The sequence below is a fragment of the Ranitomeya variabilis genome, chromosome 8 (genome assembly GCF_051348905.1).
Source record: "Ranitomeya variabilis isolate aRanVar5 chromosome 8, aRanVar5.hap1, whole genome shotgun sequence".
Classification (NCBI taxonomy): Eukaryota; Metazoa; Chordata; class Amphibia; order Anura; family Dendrobatidae; genus Ranitomeya; species Ranitomeya variabilis.
In genome coordinates, this window is record NC_135239.1 from 194,004,511 (window position 1) to 194,027,571 (window position 23,061).

Here is a 23,061-nt window from a genome sequence, read left to right on the forward strand (position 1 = left end):
GGTTTGTGACGGGGAATTGTTTTTTTCTTTAATGAACCTCAAATAGATGACCTTAATCTCTATATATTAGGTGGTTAATTGGCTCTTTCGGCCCACATACCGCTATACACTGGGGGTTATCAGTCCGGTAGAAAATAAATGATGGCTATAAACTGGAGTCACGAGGTCGAATCCCAAAAGGGGAAACTTCTTCATTGAGGTTATTTGTAATGCCCCCGCTCACATTACACAAGCCTTGTGGTGGTACTTTGATTTTTGGTCAATAAGCGATCGATCACATCAGTTATGCAATGGGACCCACTAATTATTATGGGATCCGTTTCGCGTTCACATTTTTTTTTATTCGTTCTAAAATAAATTTTCTTCCATTCTAAAAAAAATAAATAAATAAAAATAAACAAACCTATTCCTTAATAATGGTTCCAATTATGTAACTGATGACTTATTCCTTTTGTTTGCTCATAAAACTGAACGGAGATTGTTTGACTTTCCATTACCCCGTCATGACGGAGCCCTTTTTCGTTTTTGTGTTTGTTTTTCGCTCCCCTTCTTCTCCGAGCCACAACTTTTTTTTATTTTTCCGTCAATATGGCCATGTGAGGGCTTGTTTTTTGCGGGACGAGTTGTACTTTTGAATGACACTATTGGTTTTACCGTACCGGGTATTTAAAAACAGGAAAAAAAATTCCAAGTGTGAAATTGCAAAAAAAGTGCAATTCCACAAGTTTTTGGTGTTTTTTTTTTTTACCATGTTCACCAAATGCTAAAACTGACCGGCCATTATGATTCTCCAGGTCATTACAAGTTCATAGACACCAAACGTTTATAGGTTCTTTTTTATTTAAGTGGTGATAAGAAAATCCAAAATTTGTTCAAAAGAAAAGTTGCGTCATTTTCCGGAACCTGTAGCGTTTACATTTTTCTAGATCTGGGGCCAGGTGAGGGCTTATTTTTTGTGTGCCAAGCTGATGTTTTTAATGATACTATTTTGGTGTGTATACAATTTTTTGATCGCCCGTTATTGCATTTTAATGCAATGTTGCAGCGACCCAAAAAAATTTAATTCTGGGGTTTTGACTTTTTTTTGCTACGCCGTTTACCGATCAGATTCATTCTTTTTATAGCTTGATAGATCAGGTGATTGTGAACGCAGAGATACCAAATATGTGTAGGTTTGATTTTTTTTTTTGTATTGTTTTATTTTGAATTTGGCGAAAGGGGGTGATTTGAACTTTTTATTTTTTCAATTTTTTTAAAAACATTTTTTTGTAACTTTTTGCATGATTCAATAGTCTCCATGGGAGACTAGGAGCTGCTGTTATCTGATCGCCTCTGCTACGCACAGGCGATGATCAGATCGCCTGTATGTAGCAGAAATGCTCATCTGCTATGAGCGCCGTCCGTCTCCTGGAGACCTCGGTTTGTCATTCCAACCCATCGGTGACCGGCTATCTCATGACAGTCAAAATGGGTGGGATTTCTGGTGTGCTTCCCAGAAGCATGAGTTAAATGCCGCTGTCAGAGACTGACAGCGGCTTTTAACGGGTTAGCAGTCGCAAGTGGATCACGATTCCACCTGCGGCTGTTAGAGGCACATGTCAGCTGTTCAAAACAGCTGACATGTGCCAGGAAAGATGGCTCACCGCCGGAGCCCACTTCAAAGGGAGAGACACGACATGCGCCGTACATGTACGGCGCATGTCGTGAAGGGGTTAATATATGTGTATAATATAAATAGTTATATTATTTAGATTTTCAGTGGATAACGGATTGGTTTCATCATTTTTGCTATCGGAAGCAGAGTGGCCACATTGATTATTATGGGGTCCGTTTGGTGATGGTTTTAGAATGTGAAGTCCTGAATGCGGAACCTTCTTTCGTTCCAAAAAAAAAAAAATGCAACGCAAATGGTCCATTTAATAAACAATGGGGCAATAATTGATGCAACAGATCTCACTCCATTTCTTTGTTCTGATAACGGACTGAAAGATTGGACATGTGAACAGATCCTAGGAAACTTTGAATATATAGTTCATCTAATTAAGAAATTAAACCTTGTGATTCACTATCCTCAAGTGCGATTGTTTTCATTTTTCTCATACAACAGTTGATAGAGTTGTGCGTATATATTGTTTAGTTCCCAGAGTTCTGAACGGGGAGCCTGCAGGCCACCAATTTGTTCCGGTGCAGAGTTTGTTCTTTATTACAAGACCAGGCATCCGCTGACCTTTTCTGCAAAATTTCCTCTGAGCCAAATAAGTAAACTCCTCCTGAAGCTAAAAAAAAAATCCCAAAGACTTTGTCAATTATGAGCATTTACCGCTCTTCTGACCTTTTACCTTCCTGATTCATAAAATCTGTATCCTGAGCTTTATTTCATAAAGAATTTAACCTCTTTTCTGCTGGAGGCTTTGAGGATAAATATGTGATTAATTTTATTCCTGTATTTTTATATTTTGCTCCACATACATCGGGTGAAATAAGTATTGAGCACGTCACTAATTATCTAAGTAAATTTATTTCTAAATGTGCTATTGGTATGAAATTCTCACCAGATGTCTGTAACAACCCATCCAATCCACACAGGCAGAGAAATCAAACCATTGAAGTCCATAAATTAAGTTATCTGTAATAATGAGAAATGACACAGGAAAGAAAGTATTGAACACACTTACTGAAATGTATTTAATACTGCATACAAAAGCCCTTGTTGTTGATGACAGCTTCCTCCTGTATGGAGAAACTAGTCACAGGTATTGCTCAGGTGTGATTTTGCCCCATTGTTACACACAAAAAACTTGTCACATCCTGAAGGTCTATGAACTGAGGTTTAGTTCCTTCCTTACATTTTCTATTGGATTCAGACCCGGCGATTGGCTCGGCCATTCTAGCAGCTTTATTTTCTTTCTCTGAAACCAATAGAGAGTTTCCTTCTCTGTGTGTTTGGAATCATTGTTTTGCTAAAATATCCACCCTTGTATCATCTTCATCATAGTAGATGGCAGCAGGTTTTTATCAAGAATGTCTCGGTACATTTGTCCATTTATCCTTCCTTCAATTGCATGAAGTTTGCCAGTGCCGTATGCTGAAAACCGCTCCACACCATGATGTTTCCACCTCCAAACTTCACTGTTGGTATGGTGTTTTTGGTGTGATAGCTAATTTCGTTTGACCTCCAAACATGGTGTATTATGGCATCCAAAAAGTTCAATTTTCGTCTCCTCTGACCAGACTATATTCTCTCGGTATTTCATAGTTTTGTCTAAATGTTCTTGAACAAACTTTAAATCCACTTGAACATTCTTTTTGTTCAGCAGTGGAGTCTTGCATGGTGAGAGTGCATACATGCCATGGAGTGCATTACTTATTGTTTTCTTTGAAACAATTGTACCTGCTGATTCCATGTTTTTCTGTGGCTCTACACAGGTGGTCCTTGGCTCTTGGACAACTCTTCTGCTAATTCTTTTCACTTCTCTGTCTGAAATCTTGCAGGGAGCACCCGGTTTTGGTGAAATGATATTCATTCCACTTCTGTAATATGGCCCCACAGTGCGCACTGGAACTTTCATTAGTTTAGAAATACTTCTGTAACTAATTCCATCAGTATGCTTTGCAACAATAAGGTTGTGAAGGTCTTGAGACAGTTCCTTGCTTTTACCCATCGTGAAAAATTTCTTGTGTGGCACCTTGATAATTAGACACCTTTTTATAGGCCATTGGTTGAACAAGTTGATATTATTTTTCACTAAGTGGCAGGATTGCTTTTTAATTACTGATAGATTTCAGCTGGTGTCAGGACTTTCAATGGCTTTTTGCATTTATTTCTTCATGTGTTCAATACTTTTTCCCTGAGTCATTTATTTTACCTTGTAACATGCCACAGATTCTTATTTAAATAGTTCAGTCCTGTTAAGTATAATTACTGGTAAGTATAGTAGCTGATGCCTCAAAAACAAATGTCGGCAATAAAGTGGTCATCCGAGGGCTTAAAAGAGGTGTGGTTTGTATAAATCCTGTCCAAAATAGTCATGGGTGGGACACAGGGCAGGACTTAAATATTTCTATTCTGCCATCAGCAATGTTGATATAGGAGAATGAATCACAAGGCACAATGATTATAGAATATACAGTATGCTCAAAAATTTCTGATCGGCCTAAAAACAAGTCAATATTCTTGACATTTCTGTTTTCCGAAATACTAGTATTACCTATGATCTAAAAATCCTGAAGCCTCTTTTCTTATAGCTTGTTTATTTTTTCCTCCTGAATATGTATCAGTAAATTATTAAATTGGCAGCTGAGAGCCATGACCCTTGTCAATGGTGTGTACGTAGTCTGCCAACGTCAGGAATGATTGGACCGTGTCAATAATGGCAGGGAAACGTCCCCCTACTGGTAACGCCCAATTGTCAATTTATTTCTAGTAGGAATAATGGGAAAAGCTGAAAAGCTATTCCGGAATTTTCATTTCATACGGAATGCAAATATTTATAAAAATATTAAAATTAGTGACTGATCTGATCCTCTTTTAAGGTGGGCTTTTTCTTGAGGGGAGGTGTTAGAGAGGGGGGGGTAAGGTAAGGTCATTAAATTTTTTCCTATGTTATTGTATTGTTTGGTGAGTACACTTTCCGTAACAAAGTTCATCTGAGCTCTGTGATTTAAGGTTTTAAAGAATGTTGGGATCAGTTGTGTTCATGGAATTGTAATGCACATACAGTTCTGGATTTTAATAAGATAAGTAATCAAATGCATTCAGAAACTCAATGGCATATGACAATTTAAGTTTTTTTCCTGGATAAAAAAAAATCCTTGTTTCAAAAATAGTGCAACACCTGTCTACAGGTTGTTTAGAATACCAACTCAATGCTGTTGGTCCTTTGAACCTGATTTTTTTTTTTTTTTTGGCTTTTTTGACTCCTGAACACAAAGTTAAGCAGTTTTTTTAAACAGTCTTCATTAAAAAAAAAAATAAGAGTTAAAGGACTTGCAGCAAATGATTTTATCTTGTTCAGCGCTTTGTAAAAATGATGCAAATCCGTAAGGGCTTCCGCTCCTGATGCTCTCTGTTCTCTCCCTCCCTTTTCTCTGTGTTAGAGATAGCAGGAGGGAAGGGGAGAGGTTTGTACACAGATCTGCAGTGAAGTTATCTTGGAAGGCAGTGAAACGGATTTTAGACGAGGAAGAAAGCACATGGAAAATACAATATTGGAGCTGTGCCGATTCAGATCAGCAAGTGAATGCTTCGGTACCCACCGAGCTCACATCCAGCCTATATTGCTGAAAGAGACACTCCCACTAGAGAAAAATCTGAAAGTTGGATCAGATTGCAAACACAATATGAATGATTGAAGGTTGTGATGTGAAATTGAGTTAAACCACTAACCTACGTCAAAAAAAAAAAATCCCATGTTAAAAGGGTCTGTAACCCTTTAAAGGGAATGGGGCTGAGCTGCAATACCACAATCAACCTGTTGGGGCTGTTTTTGGAAAAAAAAAAAGCAGTCAGTTTCATGATCCTGTAGAAATCCTTTAATGTCATATATGTGTTCACATAGTACTTAAAAGGACATACTAGGAAATACAAATACTAGGTGTTAATATGGGATTTGTGATGATGACTTTTGCAGCCATTCCCCGCCGCCGTTTCTGTTTTTGAGTTTAAAACCTTTTGATTTCCGATCATTAAATGGGATATTTCAGCCCACACCTAGGATGTTAATGTTTCCCCTATTTTAGTGCACCAGGTTAATCCAGCCTAATAGCCAATTTAGCAGCCTTGGTCCCTTCGAAGTCATTTACTCTAGACATGAGCGTTTTCTTTCGACGTGTTTCCCCGCAGAGGCAACGTTCCAACTATTGATCCGAAGTCAAAAGGTACAGCGCTATTCAAGAGAGGCAATTTAGTTCCCGTTCACTATTTCACCCAGCCTGACATCATAAATGAAACCATATCTCATAGTAAAGTTATTGCCACCGTGCCATCAATCACCTCTTCAAAAAGGTTGCATCCGGTGTGTCTCACGGAGAGAGCGGTGACACTACGCTTCACGCTTGGTCCCTTTGGGTTCATTTTGGAGAGTTGATCCCATGCTTCAGTTTCTACAATTTCCACAAGCAAGATATATCAGAGGCCCCTGGTTTTCTTGTAGAAGCCGCATAAATACCAGACGTGGTTCACAGAGAGGGCACGGAAAACATAAGATCTGGGAAGGGAGTTTTGGGAAATCGAGAGAGAAGTTCTCGTTTAACCCATTTGCCTCTAGTAAAGAGAAGGAACATCCAGTTCTCAGTCGCAAATTGCTCTTTTGTTAATCACAGAATTTACCGTCCCTTTAATTTAAAGGGCTAGGAAATCAAAACCCATGAGTGCACTATACTATAGAGAGCTGCTTGTATCCGTCACATATATGTTTGTAACCGTTTCTGGAGGTCCTCAGAAATAAAGATGAGCAAAGGATATTAAGTGATCATGGGGGTGGACTTTTTTTGTTTTTGTTTTTTTTACTTTTTTTTATAATCCTTTTGGAGAATACTACTGTCTAGCTCTTCTCATCCTGAATGATATGAAAACAGTAGATAAGAAATTGCATTTGTGTGTGCAAATGAAGATGGAGTCCTTATGAACTGATAAGGGAAGTCATCATCAGAAAATAACCTATTGTTTAACCCCTTCATGACCCAGCCTATTTTGACCTTAATGACCTTGCCATTTTTTGCAATTCTGACCAGTGTCCCTTTATGAGGTAATAACTCAGGAACGCTTCAACGGATCCTAGCGATTCTGACATATTGGGCTTCATGTTAGTGGTAAATTTAGGCCGATAATTTTTGCGTTTATTTCTAAAAAAAATCGGAAATTTGGTGAAAATTTTGAAAATGTCGCAATTTTCAAATTTTGAATTTTTATTCCGTTAAACCAGAGAGTTATGTGACACAAAATAGTTAATAAATAACATTTCCCACATGTCTACTTTACATCAGCACAATTTTGGAAACAACATTTTTTTTTGCTAGGATGTTATAAGGGTTACAATTTAACCAACGATTTCTCATTTTTACAACAAAATTTACAAAACCATTTTTTTTAGGGACCACCTCACATTTGAAGTCACTTTGAGGGGTCTATATGAGAGAAAATACCCAAAAGTGACACCATTCTAAAAACTGCACCCCTCAAGGTGCTCAAAACCGCATTCAAGAAGTTTATTAACCCTTCAGGTGTTTCACAGCAGCAAAAGCAACATGGAAGGAAAAAATGAACATTTAACTTTTTAGTCACAAAAATGATCTTTTAGCAACAATTTTTTTATTTTCCCAAGGGTAAAAGGAGAAACTGGACCACGAACGTTGTTGTCCAATTTGTCCTGAGTACGCTGATACCTCACATGTGGGGGTAAACCACTGTTTGGGCGCATGGAAGGGCTCGGAAGGGAAGGAGCACCATTTGACTTTTTGAATGAAAAATTGGCTCCAATCTTTAGCGGACACCATGTCGCGTTTGGAGAGCCCCCGTGTGCCTAAACATTGTAGCTCCCCCACAAGTGACCCCATTTTGGAAACTAGACCCCCCCAAGGAACTTATCTAGATGCATAGTGAGCACTTTAAACCCCCAGGTGCTTCACAAATTGATCCGTAAAAATGAAAAAGTACTTTTTTTCACAAAAAATTTTTTATAGCCTCAATTTTTTCATTTCCACATGGGCAACAGGATAAAATGGATCCTCAAATTTGTTGGGCAATTTCTCCTGAGTACACCGATACCTCACATGTGGGGGTAAACCACTGTTTGGGCACATGGTAAGGCTCGGAAGGGAAGGAGCGCCATTTGACTTTTTGAATGAAAAATTATCTCCATCGTTAGCGGACACCATGTCGCGTTTGGAAAGCCCCTGTGTGCCTAAACATTGGAGCTCCCCCCACAAGTATGCTGGTACCCCATATGTGGGGGTAAACCACTGTTTGGGCGCACATCAGGGCTCGGAAGAGAGGGAGCACCATTTGACTTTTTGAACGCAAGATTGGCTGGAATCAATGGTGGTGCCATGTTGCGTTTGGGGACCTCTGATGTGCCTAAACAGTGGAAACCCCTCAATTCTAACTCCAACACTAACCCCAACACACCCCTAACCCTAATCCGTACTCTAGACATATCCCTAATCACAACCCTAACCCCAACACACCCCTAACCACAACCCTAATCCCTAACCCTAACCCCAACTTTAACCCCAACACACCCCTAACCCTAACCATAACCCTAACCACAAGCCTATTCTTAACCCTAATTCCAACCCTAACTCTAATTCCAACCCTAAGGCTATGTGCCCACGTTGCGGATTCGTGTGAAATTTTTCCGCACCATTTTTGAAAAATCCTGCGGATTTACCGCGGATTTCCAGTGTTTTTTATGCGGATTTCACCTGCGGATTCCTATTGAGGAAAAGGTGTAAAACGCTGCGAAATCCGCACAAAGAATTGACATGCTGCGGAAAATACAACGCAGCATTTCCGCGCTGTATTTTCCGCACCAGGGGCACAGCGGATTTGGTTTTCCATAGGTTTACATGGTACTGTAAACCTGATGGAACACTGCTACGAATCCGCAGCAGCCAATCCGCTGCGGATCCGTAGCCAAATCCGCACCGTGTGCACATAGCCTAATTCTAACGCTAACCCTAGTTCTAACCCTACCCCTAACCCTAGTTCTAACCCTAGTTCTAACCCTAGTGGAAAAAAAAAATTATTTTCTTTATTTTATTATTGTCCCTACCTATGGGGGTGATAAAGGGGGGGTTCATTTACTATTTTTTTTATTTTGATCACTGTGATAGGTTTTATCACAGTGATCAAAATGTAGCTGGAACGAATCTGCTGGCATTCGGCGGGCGCACTGCGCATGCGCCTGCCATTTTGGAAGGTGGCGGCGCCCGTGGAGAAGACGGACGGACACCGGGAGGCTCGGTAAGTATGAGGGGGGGGATTGGAGCACGGGGGGGGGTGATCAGAGCACGGGGGGGTGAAGCCACCCCCCCTGGGCTGAAGTACCACTCCCCCCCCTGCAGATTGAGTGAAATTGGAGTTAACCCTTTCACCCGATCTGCAGGGACGCGATCATTCCATGACGCCACATAGGCGTCACAGTTCGGATTGGCACCGACTTTCATGACGCCTACGTGGCGTCATGGGTCGGGAAGGGGTTAAATAATGTTTGGTTTTTTTTGCCTATTACGTTCTATATTAAAGATTAAAAAAAAAATAGAAATCTTGTAATTTTCACACCAGCTACTGTGAATTTTTTAGGCTCTAACTTCCTGATGTTTCAGGAAACAATAAATGCACATTAGCCGCAAAGAAGAGACTATCTCTAAACCTATCATAGTTGCCAATTTTAACTTTGTTCTTTTTTCTGGACAATTTACCAAAAAAATAAGGCAGCCAATATTTTGTATGAACAAATTAGACAACCATAATAAAATATAAGTGATCCATGTCTGCAGCCCATAATTCTGATATGAAGACATTATCTGGATTTACTGCAAGCTGTAAAGTGATGAGAATTTCAATCAAAATAATCTGTATACGTTTCTTCAGCTTCAAAGAAAAAAAATACAAATGCCTTAAATTTTATTAATGGAGAGTGTGTTATTTTTTTGGACTGTCCTGGAATTTTTGGATGGTTGGCATCCCTGCCTATTTTTTGTATTGAAGCATCTAACGAGCAAGTGCAAAGTTCATTGTGAAAGGAGAGGGAGGTGTGACATCGCCTATTGTGATTGATGGGTCCAGTGTTACAAGCTGTGTATAGAGGCATTACCAATCACTGTATTCCTGCCTCTGATGGTAATGAAACTGTTGTAAACTATTCCTGAAAGGACAGGAAGTAAAAATAAAAAATAAAAAAGCCCCAGTGGCCAGTGTGAAAATTGCAAGATTACTAATTTTAGTAATTTAATAAAGATCATGATATGAAGTAAATAAACAAACAGACCTTGATTTAAACAATAGGTCATGGATAAATGATAGCTTCCCTTTAAGACTATATTGTGACTGAATAACATACTTGACATCTCTTCTTGACGATCGGAAGGTTCCCATAAGAGCTGATAAATTCTCTGGGTACTGTGAAAAACAGGAAAGCCGGCTTCTGGAAAGCTACCTATGTGTGATATCAGGATTCCTCATCTTTAGACTGAGCCCCATCTTCCTAGTCTATATGTAAAGGGAAGGAAAAGGGGCTTGACAAGAGGCATGGTTTTGTAACAAATTCCAGCAGCTTCACGCAGCACCTCAAGCTATAGTGATGTGGACAGTAGGGCATGAGTCAACTCTTTTTTTTTTTTTTTCCTTTTTCTTTTGTTTTGTCTTTAATAGCTGCTGCTGTCCCTACAGATGCATTTATACATTTATATAAACCTACAGCCTTTGTGTTCATTTTTACTGCCTTGCATCATTTGTTTAGGCCCACTTTAATACACTGCATATAAGAATATTCCTCCTCCTGAGCTATTTACTTTATTCGATCCCATGAGACCATTTGTGAATCATGGACCATTTTTATACTACAAACCTTCATGGGTTTTCTTACATTCTTAATCAGTAATTGACTGACATCCCTGTACATGAGTACATTCAGGCATAACTATGACTCGCTGAGTAGGACCGCCCACCGGACTCCTAAACACAGTTATTTGGTGACGTCCAATCACATGTAGAGTAATTCCAATGCATTAGATATTACTGCGGTCCGACCGCACATTTCACACTGTGCATTAATATCCACAGCATATGAATGAGATTTCTTGGAAGTTCATACACAGCATTGCTACTACAAAAGGTTTAAGTCCTTCGGGATCTTATCCCTAGAGCCGATCTGTCAGTAGAGTTGATCCAAAAGATTTTCCGCCATGGTCTAGTCCTCCATGCAAATGGATCAGGGCATTCTTCACTCCCATAGCCGCCATCCTTGGCCCAGTATCCTGGGTGCTTATTGCTCAACTAATAGTCCTCTAGATTCGACTATACAGTCTGTATACATTCTATAATACATCTGTGAAACTTGATGATAGAGGTGTACTTTCTTAGAAAATCCATGTCAAAATGACCATATAATTATTTTTTTTTTCAAGTTTTATCTGTGTGACATGGATTTTATAAGAAAGTACCCCAACCCTATTAGATGTAGGAGCTATTTCTTAATGCATGAAGTATGTATTTAGGTAAAAATGCAAAACAATTTAAAAAAATCAAGTCATAAAGGAAGTGTTCACACTTGTAAAACTGTAAGAACCATGGCAGAATACCGAAGCTGACACCGACTACAGTCGTGTATTTCAGGTATATTCCCCACAGATAAGATTTTACAAAGTAGAGCACAATATACTTTCTGGGGAGTGAATGATTATTATTATTATTATTATTATTATTAATTTTTAAATAGTTTATTATTATTTTATTATACATTTTTAATTTATTTATTTTTGATATATTTTAATAGTATTTTGTTTAGTATTATATATTTTTAGTATATTTTAATTATGTCTTTTAATTATATATTTTATTATTTTATTTTTAGTATTCTTATTATATTTTATGATTTTTATTTTATTTTTTTTTGTTTTTAATTTGTTTTTTAGAATTCTTGCAATAGTTTGTGTGTTTCATATTTTTTTATTTTCAATTTTATTCTAGTATAAAGAGAAGTGAATATCTTATTCCAGGTACCTTCATTTCTGCCCGTCCTATATAATAAAGCCATCTAGCGCCTTACCGATAATATTGATCCCTATATTCGGTCTCGCTCGTGCAGTGCAGCAGATGACATTAGACATCAGTATGCATGTTCGTTGTACAGCGTGACCGCAGTCAGTAAGCGAATGATTCGTTTTCCCCGCGTCCCCGCATCTTGTCTATGCAAGCCGTGTATGAAGTCCGCACGCTGTTTATCAAGCGCTTGCTTAGTATGCTAAAACTTGCAAATGCTTAGCACTGACGCGTCAGGAGTATGTGATTACCAAGCCACCGAGGCTGGCAGGACTGCTCGAAATGCGGCCTGTTAGCCACGCGCCGGGAGACTGTCACCGCAGCGTTGGTTAACCGTAATATATCTCGATTCCGTACAGAGAAGAGCGTTTTATTCATTAGATAAATAATAGTGTACATTACGCTCATATATTATGAATCAGCCGCCGCCGTCCATAATGACCTGAAATGTCAATAGGTTTTAATAATGTATGGTTGTCGAGTTGATTTGATTAGTTTTATTTGTTCTGTTGAATTTCAAATATGATTAGTTGGATGACCTCAAGGAAATGCGATGTACTCGGCAGACGCACGTCTTACAGATTCCTGCATATCGATAGCCGGAAACCTCAAGAGAGAGAGAGCAAGACACAGGAAAAATATTCAGCGTAGACAATGAATTTCCCTTGGTGAAGAGTTCGATACTAAAGAGCATAGCAATTTCTTCATTTATTAAATCTTTTACAGCTTCAAACACTTTTTATAGTCAAAATAAAACTTGTCGTTCCAGGGGACTGTTCAGAATAAGCTGTGATGTGTGTGTGTGTGTATAAGGGATAACACCATTGCTAATAATTATATGACCCCTATTATCCTATATTTTTCACCGGTTTTCCCCTCTGCAGGCTTTTTCCTTAGTTTCCCAGTTGTCTCTGAGCTAGTGAGTGGAGAATAGCTGCTATGATGTCTCCCATATACAGCGCACACAGAAATGAGATATTCCAGCTCTCCTGTCTCTATTTAGCTTATGGAGTGTATTATGCAGCAGTACTTGAGCAGTGTTGCTCTGAATCCAGCTCTGGTGTAAGATAAACACTTACTTTATCCTTAGTTTCCCAGTTGTCTCTGAGCTACTGAGTGGAGAATAGCTGCTATGATGTCTCCCATATACAGCGCACACAGAAATGAGATATTCCAGCTCTCCTGTCTCTATTTAGCTTATGGAGTGTATTATGCAGCAGTACTGAGCAGTGTTGCTCTGTATCCAGCTCTGGTGTAAGATAAACACTTACTAGAAAGCAGCAGCATAGGTCTATAATGTATGTACTTCTTTAACTCTGCCTCTCTCTCTCTTCCACACCCTCTTCATAGACTTCTATTAGCAGCTGTAATCTGATCCTTCAGTGAGCTGTCAGTTTGTCTTGCTTTGATCAAGTTGGAGAAAGGAGATGTTTCATACAACATATATTAGTGTTTCTAAATTTTGCGTGTACTATTGGTTTATGCAAGGTTTCTTGACTTTGTGCCCAAACCCACTATTTGTGGAATTTCATTTTTATTGGTTGTATGGCCATATTTTATTAAAGAAGCACTCCCACGAAAGTTGTTATCCTCGTAATATATATTGTTGATCATATTACATAGGACTGTGTACTTACAATTGCTCATTTTGCCTTTCTACCCTGTTAATGCTTCTTTTTCCATTAGGTCTGACATAACCTGATTAAAACAGACTGTTTGAATCATTCTAAGCTCTATGTAGTAACAGGAAGTCTCTTTTCCCTGCATGAGTTGTCATTAGAACTACAATTCTGCATCACTGCAAAGTCTCTGGCAGCTTAGCTCCACCTCCTCTCCAACTCCTGACAAAGCTGATCCACTCCTCCCGCCTGCCAGTGATATAGGATTGTAGTTCTAATGATGACCCATGCAGGGAAAAGAGACTTCCTCTTTCTACATAGAGCTTAGAAGGATTCAAACAGTCTGTGTTTAATCACGTGATGTCATCGAAATAATAGAAAAGTGAAGCATTAACTGGGTAGAAAGGCAAAATGTGAAATTGTACTTTAGCAGCGCTATATAATATGATGATTGCAATATATTACGAGGGTAAAATCTTTCAAGAGAGTGCTTTTTTGAAGTTACATATTGAATGGATTTATGACTTTCAAAGTCGAACAGGATTTCAAAAACCGTGCCATTCTAGCCCCTTCCGTTTGTGTGTGGTATTGGAACTCTTCCCTAATTCTCTTCATTTGAGCCGAACTGCAATACCAGAAACCACCAAATAGATATGACATGGCTTAGAAAAGAAGATGCAGCCATGTTTTTCTTGCTCTCTGATCATTACTGGTAGGTGTATACTTTTTATTGCAATAGTCAGTTGTACACTTTTCTTTCCCTCCGTCAGGCTCAGTGTGCATGTGTTCTGAAAGGGGATAAGTGAGTAAGGCTAAATGTATAGAGTGTACTTACAAAAACATGTATGCCTGGAAAAGTATACTGTGGTGGTTGGATACCACTGAATCCATCCAGAATGATGTTTGTTAGGCTACTTTCACACTTGCGTTTTTAGCAATCTGTCGCAATCCGTCGTTTTGGGCAGAAAACGGATCCTGCAAATGTGCCCGCAGGATTCTTTTTTTTGCCCATAGACTTGTATTAGCGACGGATCGCAACGGATGGCCACACATCGCCTCCGTCGTGCAACGGATCCGTCGTGTTTTGGCAGACCGTCGGGACGAAAAAACGCTCAAGTGAACTTCTTTTGTCCGTCGCGTCTGCCATTTTCTACCATGCATGCGTGGCAGAGACACCACCCCCTCCTCCCCGGACTTCAGAATGGGCAGCGGATGCGTTGAAAAACTGCATCCGCTGCCCTCGTCGGGCTCAAATTTCACAACGTGCGTCGGCACGACACATAGCGACGGACCCGTACCGACGCAAGTGTGAAAGAGGCCTTAGGAGTATACATCTTGAGCATTTACTTCCAAAAGTAGTCCGAAATGCAGCGTGTGCTTAGCCTAAGCCGCTGTGGTCAATCTGTTGAAGGCTTACCATCCGTAAGAACAAAAAGATTGGACTTGTTGAAATCCACCAGCCAGATACTTTTTTTTACTGATCTCTTCCACCATGAGGGAAGGTAGAAACCTCTCTACATATTAGTCATTCGAATGACCTAAAACTAATGTGAATTGCCACCTAAATACTGGTATAGTATTTAGAAGCCCTCTATTATTCATCCGCTGACTCCAAAGTAGTTTGTTTTACCCCCCTTTCTCATCCAGTACAGTGTAGGGTCACACTTGGCCATGGACATGGAATGAAGTACTTGGCTATGGAAATGCCTCATAATAACCTCTTGTTGATCCTGTAAAATCACTGTATAGTCAGAAATTTGGATTAAAAAAATATAGCATAAAGATTTGAGTCTTCGTAATGGCGAAAATAATTTGAAAACATACATGGTTATTGGCCACCATGCATTGCAGGTGTCGGAAGCATGGAAGATTGGTTTGACTCGTGTTTACAGGAGCCGATCATTTATGAAAATGATGGGTTTTAATGCAAAAGTTTGAATTTCATCTCAAACTGTCAGTCTACCAGAGCATGTAAAAGAGTTTGCCGAGAGGGAGAGAAGAAGGTCCCAAAGTCTAATTCATTCGTTTCTTCATTTTCGTAGGCAGGATCAGATTGAGTTGTAGTTCCTCGCCATTTGTCACCTTGTCGTTTAGAATTGATGTATTTGAGTAATAAAATTTAAAGACAAGATGCTCATTCGAAGATCGAGGAAATGATGGAAAACTGAACCTCACAGTATTGCTTCAACCAGCCGAGGGTGTAATATGTCTGAACATGACTTTTAATAATATGTATAATTAAAGCTCTTGCGTCTCCCATGCCTGAAGTATAAGCTGTGATCACTGCTTTTTGCGTTATATTAGAAAATGCCTATTAGTAGCCTCAAGGCATGGCCGTATCTCTGTATCTGACATCACAAGTCTTCAGATTGATACCATTTATCAGATGACTCGTCACCGCCTGTAGGTGACAAAGATAATACTTATATTGTCTCTGCAGTTCTATATTTCGGGAAGAGTATTGAAGACCATGATTGTCAACTCAACACTTAGGCCATGTTCACATTTTCAGTATTTGGTCAGTATTTCACATCACTTTTTATAAGCCGAAACCAGGAGTGAGTGAAAAATGCGAAGTGGTGGCATGTTTCTATGATACTTTTCCTCTGATTATTCCGCTCCTAATATTAGCTTACAAATGCTTATGTGAAATACTGACCAATTACTTAATGTGTGACCTTGACCTTCTGTAACAAGAACTTATACTACCAACATGTGAATGTCCAAATTCTGGACATTTCAGACCCAACCTGGGGACACTCCCAGAGTCTACTTTACCTTAAGCTTTGTCCCTTTTTTAATTGACCCCTCAATAAAAGGACTTCAGTGTTTAGTTCGCAATACAGTACAAAGAAAGGTCCTGAGATTTCGATTTCAGTCTTTTGGGCCAAGTGGTGGGAAACATTATTCTAGAAATTAAGCTGAACCGCTTCAATAGAAGCGACAATAGACGACTCGACCCAAACTGAAAAGACCTTTCCTTCGACCTTCCTCAATGTCAATGAAAGAGGCGTCACATGAGGGAACCATTTTGCATATTTTTTGGGGATTGTCAGAAATGCAGCAAATTTTGGGACTCTTATTGATACCTCGTAACTCAGACTATGTAGAATTAGACATCCCGTTATCTTAATTCAATAGTTTGATGATTTATACATATTGAGCTTTTGGGAAAAGGTTATCCCCACCTATAAATATACCAAAAAGGTGAACGAAATCATGGATTTTACATACTTTTGGAAAATGTCTTTAGTTATGACATTATTGGCTATGCTTTAAGAACTAACAACAACATATAAGCCAACATGTTCTTCTGGTGCCAAGCCATGCGGGTGGACATTCCCAAATGCTTCATGGTCCTTACCATTTCTCCACTTAAAGGGAGAAAATTCCAGTTTTTTTTTTATTATTTCTCTCCATTCTTTCTCCTCCTTTCCTATTCCTACTTGGCCATCCTTCTTTTTTTTCTAGATCAAGATGTTCTCATTCTAGCACATTGTGATCAATGTCATGGTTAACTTTCTGTCTTGAGTTGATTGCTTTCATTATTCAGCATCCATTTCACGACGTTGTGGTTACTGATTCCTACATCGACATTTGTTTTTTTCTAATCTTTTTTTTTTTTCCTTGACTGGTCTCCGCACAGGCTGCTCATGACCTTTTGATATTTTTTTTCCTTTTGTCAAATATCTGTTTTTATTAGAAAAATACACTACCGTTCAAAAATTTAGGGTCACTTAGAAATGTCCTTATTTTTGAAAGAAAAGCAGTTTTTTCCAATGAAGCCAACATTAAATAATTCAGAAATACACTCTATACATTATTAATGTGGTAAATGACTATTCTAGCAGCAAACGTCTGGTTTGTAATGCAATATCTTCATAGGTGTATAGAGGCCTATTTCCAACAACCATCACTCCAGTGTTCTTATGGTACTTTGTGTTTGCTAACTGTGTAAGAAGGCTAATGGATGGTTCGAATACCCTTGAAAACCCTTGTGCAAGTATGTTAGCACATTTGAAAACAGTTTGGCTGATTAGAGAACCTATAAACCTGACCTTCCTTTGAGCTAGTTGAGAATCTAGAGCATTACATTTGTTGGTTCCATTAAACTCTCAAAATGGCCAGAAAAAAAGAACTTTCATGTGAAACTCGACAGTATATTTTTGTTCTTAGAAATGAAGGCTTTTCCATGTGCGAAATTGCCAAGAAACAGCAGATTTCCTACAACGGTGTGTACTACTCCCTTCAGAGGAGAGCACAAACAGGCTCTAACCAGAGTAGAAAGAGAAGTGGGAGGCCCCGCTGCACAACTGAGCAGCAAGACAAGTACATCGACGCCTCACAGGTCCTCAACTGGCAGCTTCATTAAATAGTAGACGCAAAACGCCAGTGTCAACGTCTACAGTGAAGAGGCAACTCCGGCATGCTGGCCTTCGGGGCAGAGTGGCAAAGAAAAAGCCATATCTGAGACTGGCTAATAAAAGGAAAAGATTAATATGGGCAAACGAACAGACATTGGACAAAGGAAGATTGGAAAAAAGTGTTATGGACAGACAAATCCAAGTTTGAGGTGTTTGGATCACACAGAAGAACATTTGTGAGACGCAGAACAACTGAAAAGATACTGGAAGAGTGCCTGACGCCATCTGTCAAGCATGGTGGAGGTAATGTGATGGTTTGGGTTTGCTTTGGTGCTGGTAAAGTGGGAGATTTTTACAAGGTAAAAGGGATTTTGAATAAGGAAGGCTATCGCTGCATTCTGCAATGCCATGCCATACCCTGTGGACAGCGCTTGATTGGAGCCAATTTCATCCTACAACAGGACAATGACCCAAAGCCACCTCCAAATTATGCAAGAACTATTTAGGGAAGAAACAGGCAGCTGGTATTCTGTCTGTAATGGAGTGGCCAGCGCAGTCACCAGATCTCAACCCCTTTGAGCTGTTGTGGGAGCAGCTTGACCGTATGGTGCGCAAAAAGTGTTCATCAAGCCAAACCATCTTGTGGGAGGGGCTTCTGGAAGCATGGGGGGAAATTTCCTCAGATTATCTCAGCAAATTAACTGCTAGAATGCCAAAGGTCTGCAATGCTGGAATTGCTGCAAAGTGAGCATTCTTTGACAAAAGCAAAGTTTAAAGGAGAAAATTATTATTTCAAATAAAAATCTTTTTTTCGAACCTTGTCAATGTCTGGACTAGATTTTCAATTAATTTGGCAACTCATTTGATTACTAAAAGTAAGAGATTTCATGGAAAACACAAAATTGTCTGGGTGACCCTAAACTTTTGAACGGTAGTGTATTTATGAATTAAACAGAATTTTTTCATGAAAAAAAATCAAATTCTAGCTGGAGATCGTATCCCTAAAACACTAACTTTTTCAGTCCTTATTTGTGCAGATAAATAATATTTCTCTTTTTTTTTCCTTGGCAAAACAGTATCCTGAGGTTGCTTCTGTTTCACCAGTAATACCACTATGTGTTATTTTTTAACCTGAAGAGTCTTCAAGGTCTAACAATGTCTACAAGACACTTGTGGAGCTTTACAAAGAGCATCTGTTGGTACAAAAATACTGTTCAAACCAAGCATCGGTGCACCGTTGGTGTGGCCAAGAAGTTCAGTGCATCTTCCGACCTGCTTGTTTTTCACCTGGTTTTGCCCCTTTTTGGCCCCTTTCTGGCTGGCAATTAAGGAAGAGTGGGGGCAGAGAGAAATGTAGAACAAGTAGGTGTGAAGGTGTACTAACGGAGTGCATGTGTTTGGTTTGAACAGTGATTTTGTGCTAATGGATTGTCTACATTCTCCACCACCTCATATGATCGAGGTCCTTGAAGACTTCATGAGAGAACAGCTATGTGTTACACATGTTAAATCCTGGAAATTGCTCCCATGACGCCCCACCCTCCCTTATCGGTTGTTTTTGCCCATTTCCAGGTACAATAGGCCATCTATGAGCAAAGGCTTCTTCAGGTAGCAAGGATACAATGGCTTCTTCCGGAGCATGTGTTTGTAATTCATGCACATGGGAAACCATTTAAGATGCATTCTGTAAAGCGTCCCGTCTTTCCATAAAACCTTGTAACTAAGTGGTTCAGATTGATGTATAGTTGACGTTCTAGTAATTAAATCCCAGAGAGTAACCATGTATTTTGTCTTTTAGTCTGCAGCTCCCCACCGGTCAGCATGACAGTGCAACCAGTTAACAAGACGGCTTTAGTTGTTTCTTGGAAGAAGCCAACCTTTGTTTACCACCCTCCAATCATGAACTACATGGTATCTTACAGCTGGACCAAAAATGATGAAGAAAAGGAGAAGACATACATTAAAGACAATGACAGCGAAAAGGAACTGGTAATGTTATCCTGGGCAATCATTTATGTTGTGGGGACTCCTGTTCGTAGTTGTGGGGGGGGGGGGGTGTAAGGTTCTTCTCTTTTTGCTCTTACTATGGCAGTTGTTCACTTTGGACTTTGGACTGCCCTTGCTAGATGCAATTCTAAATTCTGGTCAGACGCTCCTCTGCCAGAAGACCTCCTCCGTATAATTAATTTTTTGACTAGCAAACTGTATCAGTATTGGTCATGGCTTACACTTTGAAACCAGAATATGAATAAATGTGTATATATATTATTATTACGTTGGTCTATGGGCAATATTGTAGCTCACCCCTGAGATGTTCTAATGTATGTGATCCAGCCCATGGACAGGTATGGTTTTATTTCTTGAGGATAAAAGCATTGGGATTGTCAATAATGGGCAACCTTTTTTTTAAATTTTGGAATGTTCTATTGTGAAGCTGAACACCGCATTCTGCTTCTGTGACCATCAAGAATCTGTGTAATCTGTGCTGGGAACTCGTCAACTCGTTAATTCTTTTGCAGTACCATCACAGAGGAAATTAATCATTATAATAGTCCTAATAAAATTCATGAGCTGTCCTGGTAATGCATGGACACACCTGGTCCAACAGAGCAAGAGATCCTTTTGTGGTACATCTCTGCTTTAATTTAAGGATAGAAAAATATTTAGAATTGAGAGTCCTCAGTAGTTGATACCTACTCTCAATTCTAAATATTTTTCTATCCACTGGCTAACACGGTACCAAGATATATAGTTAATTTAAGCATGTCAGTTTCAGGATCATCATTTGTTAAATTTTCATAGTCTTCTCCAGATGCAGGAGTACAATTAAGTTTAGCAGTGATTCTCCTTCTCGTAGATATACATGGTCTTGCAGATGATCGAATCTGACAAAATTTGAATTTGCCAAATTGCATAAACTTTACTGGGAAATTCGATGTGCAGCAAAGTTATTCGATGTATATTAAAAGTTCCTTATTATGCTCTGGGGTCTCTGGGATGTAAAGGAAAAAAATGCTTCCCGCTCACCTGTCTGGATGTTCCTGCAGTTCCCCATTCAGTCCTTTGCACCTCTTCTTTTCCCCTGTTGTGCGCGTTCTCTTTGGCTTTTGACTTGCGGCTCAACTAGACCTTAGACGTTGCTGTACCATCACTCAGGATATGAGAATCGTAGCGTTGTGACATCCCGAAATGCTACAAAACTTCATGGTGCACAGAGACCTTGTAGAGCAGAAAGCCAGGATCTGGAGTGAATAGGCCGAAGAGATTACCCACGAAGGTGAAAAGTACAGTTGGCTGGAAAGCGGGCTGCATAGGGTGGTGGGACAGGTTAGTGGTAAGGTGATTAATTTATTTTTTTTCATTCGTGCAGCCATTATTTTGAATGCTCTCTAAGCAAATTGCAAACATTCCACATTCTGGAGAATACATGTAAGGTTGGGCCAAAGAGGTAGTCATGGCTGAGGGCAATTTCTGGATCACACCCTGGCCTCCCCTCACAATACAATAGTGTCCATTCTGTTGCGTACCTGCGTCCTGTGTCTCTGCGCCGTCAGGTTCTATTCTGTGTTTCCATAGGTTCCTTGAAGATGGTATTGCACAATAAGAGACACAGTCCAGCTCAACTTTAACAACAACATCTTTACTTATTCCTGTACGCAGCACATCCATATTCTTTACAGCGGTTACATCAGGTTCCACAGTGCACAATTGTCACTTTTCCTGCTTTTCTGTTCCTATCACTAAGCTCGCTTCTGGGGCGGACCGTACCTTCCGTATCCTCAGCATCTACCCCGTGCAGGCTTAATCCGTTAAGAGGGCCCCCACGACTGCTTTGCCAGAGTCCTGAGGTCATCTGCCCACGCAATAAGCTGCCACATCCTAGGTGACCTGCCCGTACTGCTAAGTCTTCTGGTGGCAACTGCAGACCCACTTTTTCTGCACTTCCCACCCTGCTGCACTGCTTCCACTGCTGCTGATCCACTAGATAACAGATGGCCTGCCCTTGTCCTTCATAACATTACGTGGCACGGCGATAACCAAGGGCAAAGGTGCCCTTCTACGCTCTACGGGCACCCAGCCCCGACTGAGATCTTTCAGGAAGTCCTTCCTGCCTTATCCACCATGTCCCTCCTATCATTAGCTATTTACATGCTAGTATCCTTATTCCTCCTATAATGTCTACAGTGCTACAACTTCATATACACAAAGGTAATATAGAAATACACAGCAACACTTGTAATGACATAGTAAACGCAACAATATACAAACTGTGAACCAGGACATGAATAAAGGGATGGGGGCATACACCAGTTTCTGCCACCCCTTACATACACATTTTTTGGAAAAATTCTATTCTACTTGAAAAAAAATCACTCATTTCTACATACTCTGAAATTTTACTTGAATTCAGACCGTACAAAAGTAGACAATCTCTTAAAATGTTTTACAAATTTTGCTAATGAACCGAAATGTGGTCTTTTCTATATTATAGTTATGAATTGAGAAATAACACTATTCCGCTAACATAAAATTTTGACGACTTGTAAAGTTTATGATGGAAACAATAGTGAAAAGGTCTTTTCGAAGACCTCTTCTAAGAAGTGCTTTACTACCCACAGAGCCACCTATTGGCTTTTCTACTAGAGCAAGTCCTTCTACACTTCCACGTTTGCCACAGTCGTCATCAAGCCTTGAGATCTGTGTAGGGAACTGAATTGAGATCTGATCTGTATTACGCAGTTGCACTCCATCCTGATTGCTGCCAGTCACTTTTTTTTTTCGCAGCACATGACCCATTTAAATCCAGGCTAAATCAGTATCTCCGACACTTCAATAGCACAAAAGGAATATATATATATGTTGCCCCTAGAGCAAAAAGTAAATGACGGAATATGTGACATTTGGTTCCAAACCATCATCAGATTAACTACTTTTTTGGACACAACAAACTTCTACAAATGGGGAACCCATAGTTATTCATGTATGGTTGAGGGCAATCCCCAGTAGCCTAAGGGTTAAGGAAAGATTTGACCAGTCAGAGGAAAAAAATGACTTGGCCAGATTGCTTTTAAATGCAAATATTATTTCAGCTCCAAACTATTTTAGGATTTCCTCATTCAGCATTCTCCTCTTTAAACCAGCGTACATTTCTTTGCCCTTGCAAGAAATCAAAGTAACACTTGCAGGTTTCAGAGGGCTTCATTTAACGTTAATCTGAACCGGCTGGTAACATAACGGAATCTGGAATTGTGTATGTACATGAAAAATGCCAGCGCCTACAATACATCGCCTAATGACTTTTTTTTTCGTATTTTAT

The 23,061-nt window shown here is 39.6% G+C and overlaps 1 protein-coding gene across 2 annotated transcripts in view; it reads left to right on the plus strand.

Annotated features, from left to right (window-relative positions):
* Positions 1–23,061, plus strand: part of PTPRG (protein tyrosine phosphatase receptor type G) — a 513,282-nt gene that overhangs the window by 359,508 nt on the left and 130,713 nt on the right. For both annotated transcript variants that reach the window (XM_077278905.1, XM_077278907.1), the window contains exon 9: positions 19,543–19,733. In XM_077278905.1, coding sequence (XP_077135020.1) covers positions 19,543–19,733 — 191 coding nt within the window. The remainder of the gene's footprint in view (positions 1–19,542; positions 19,734–23,061) is intronic.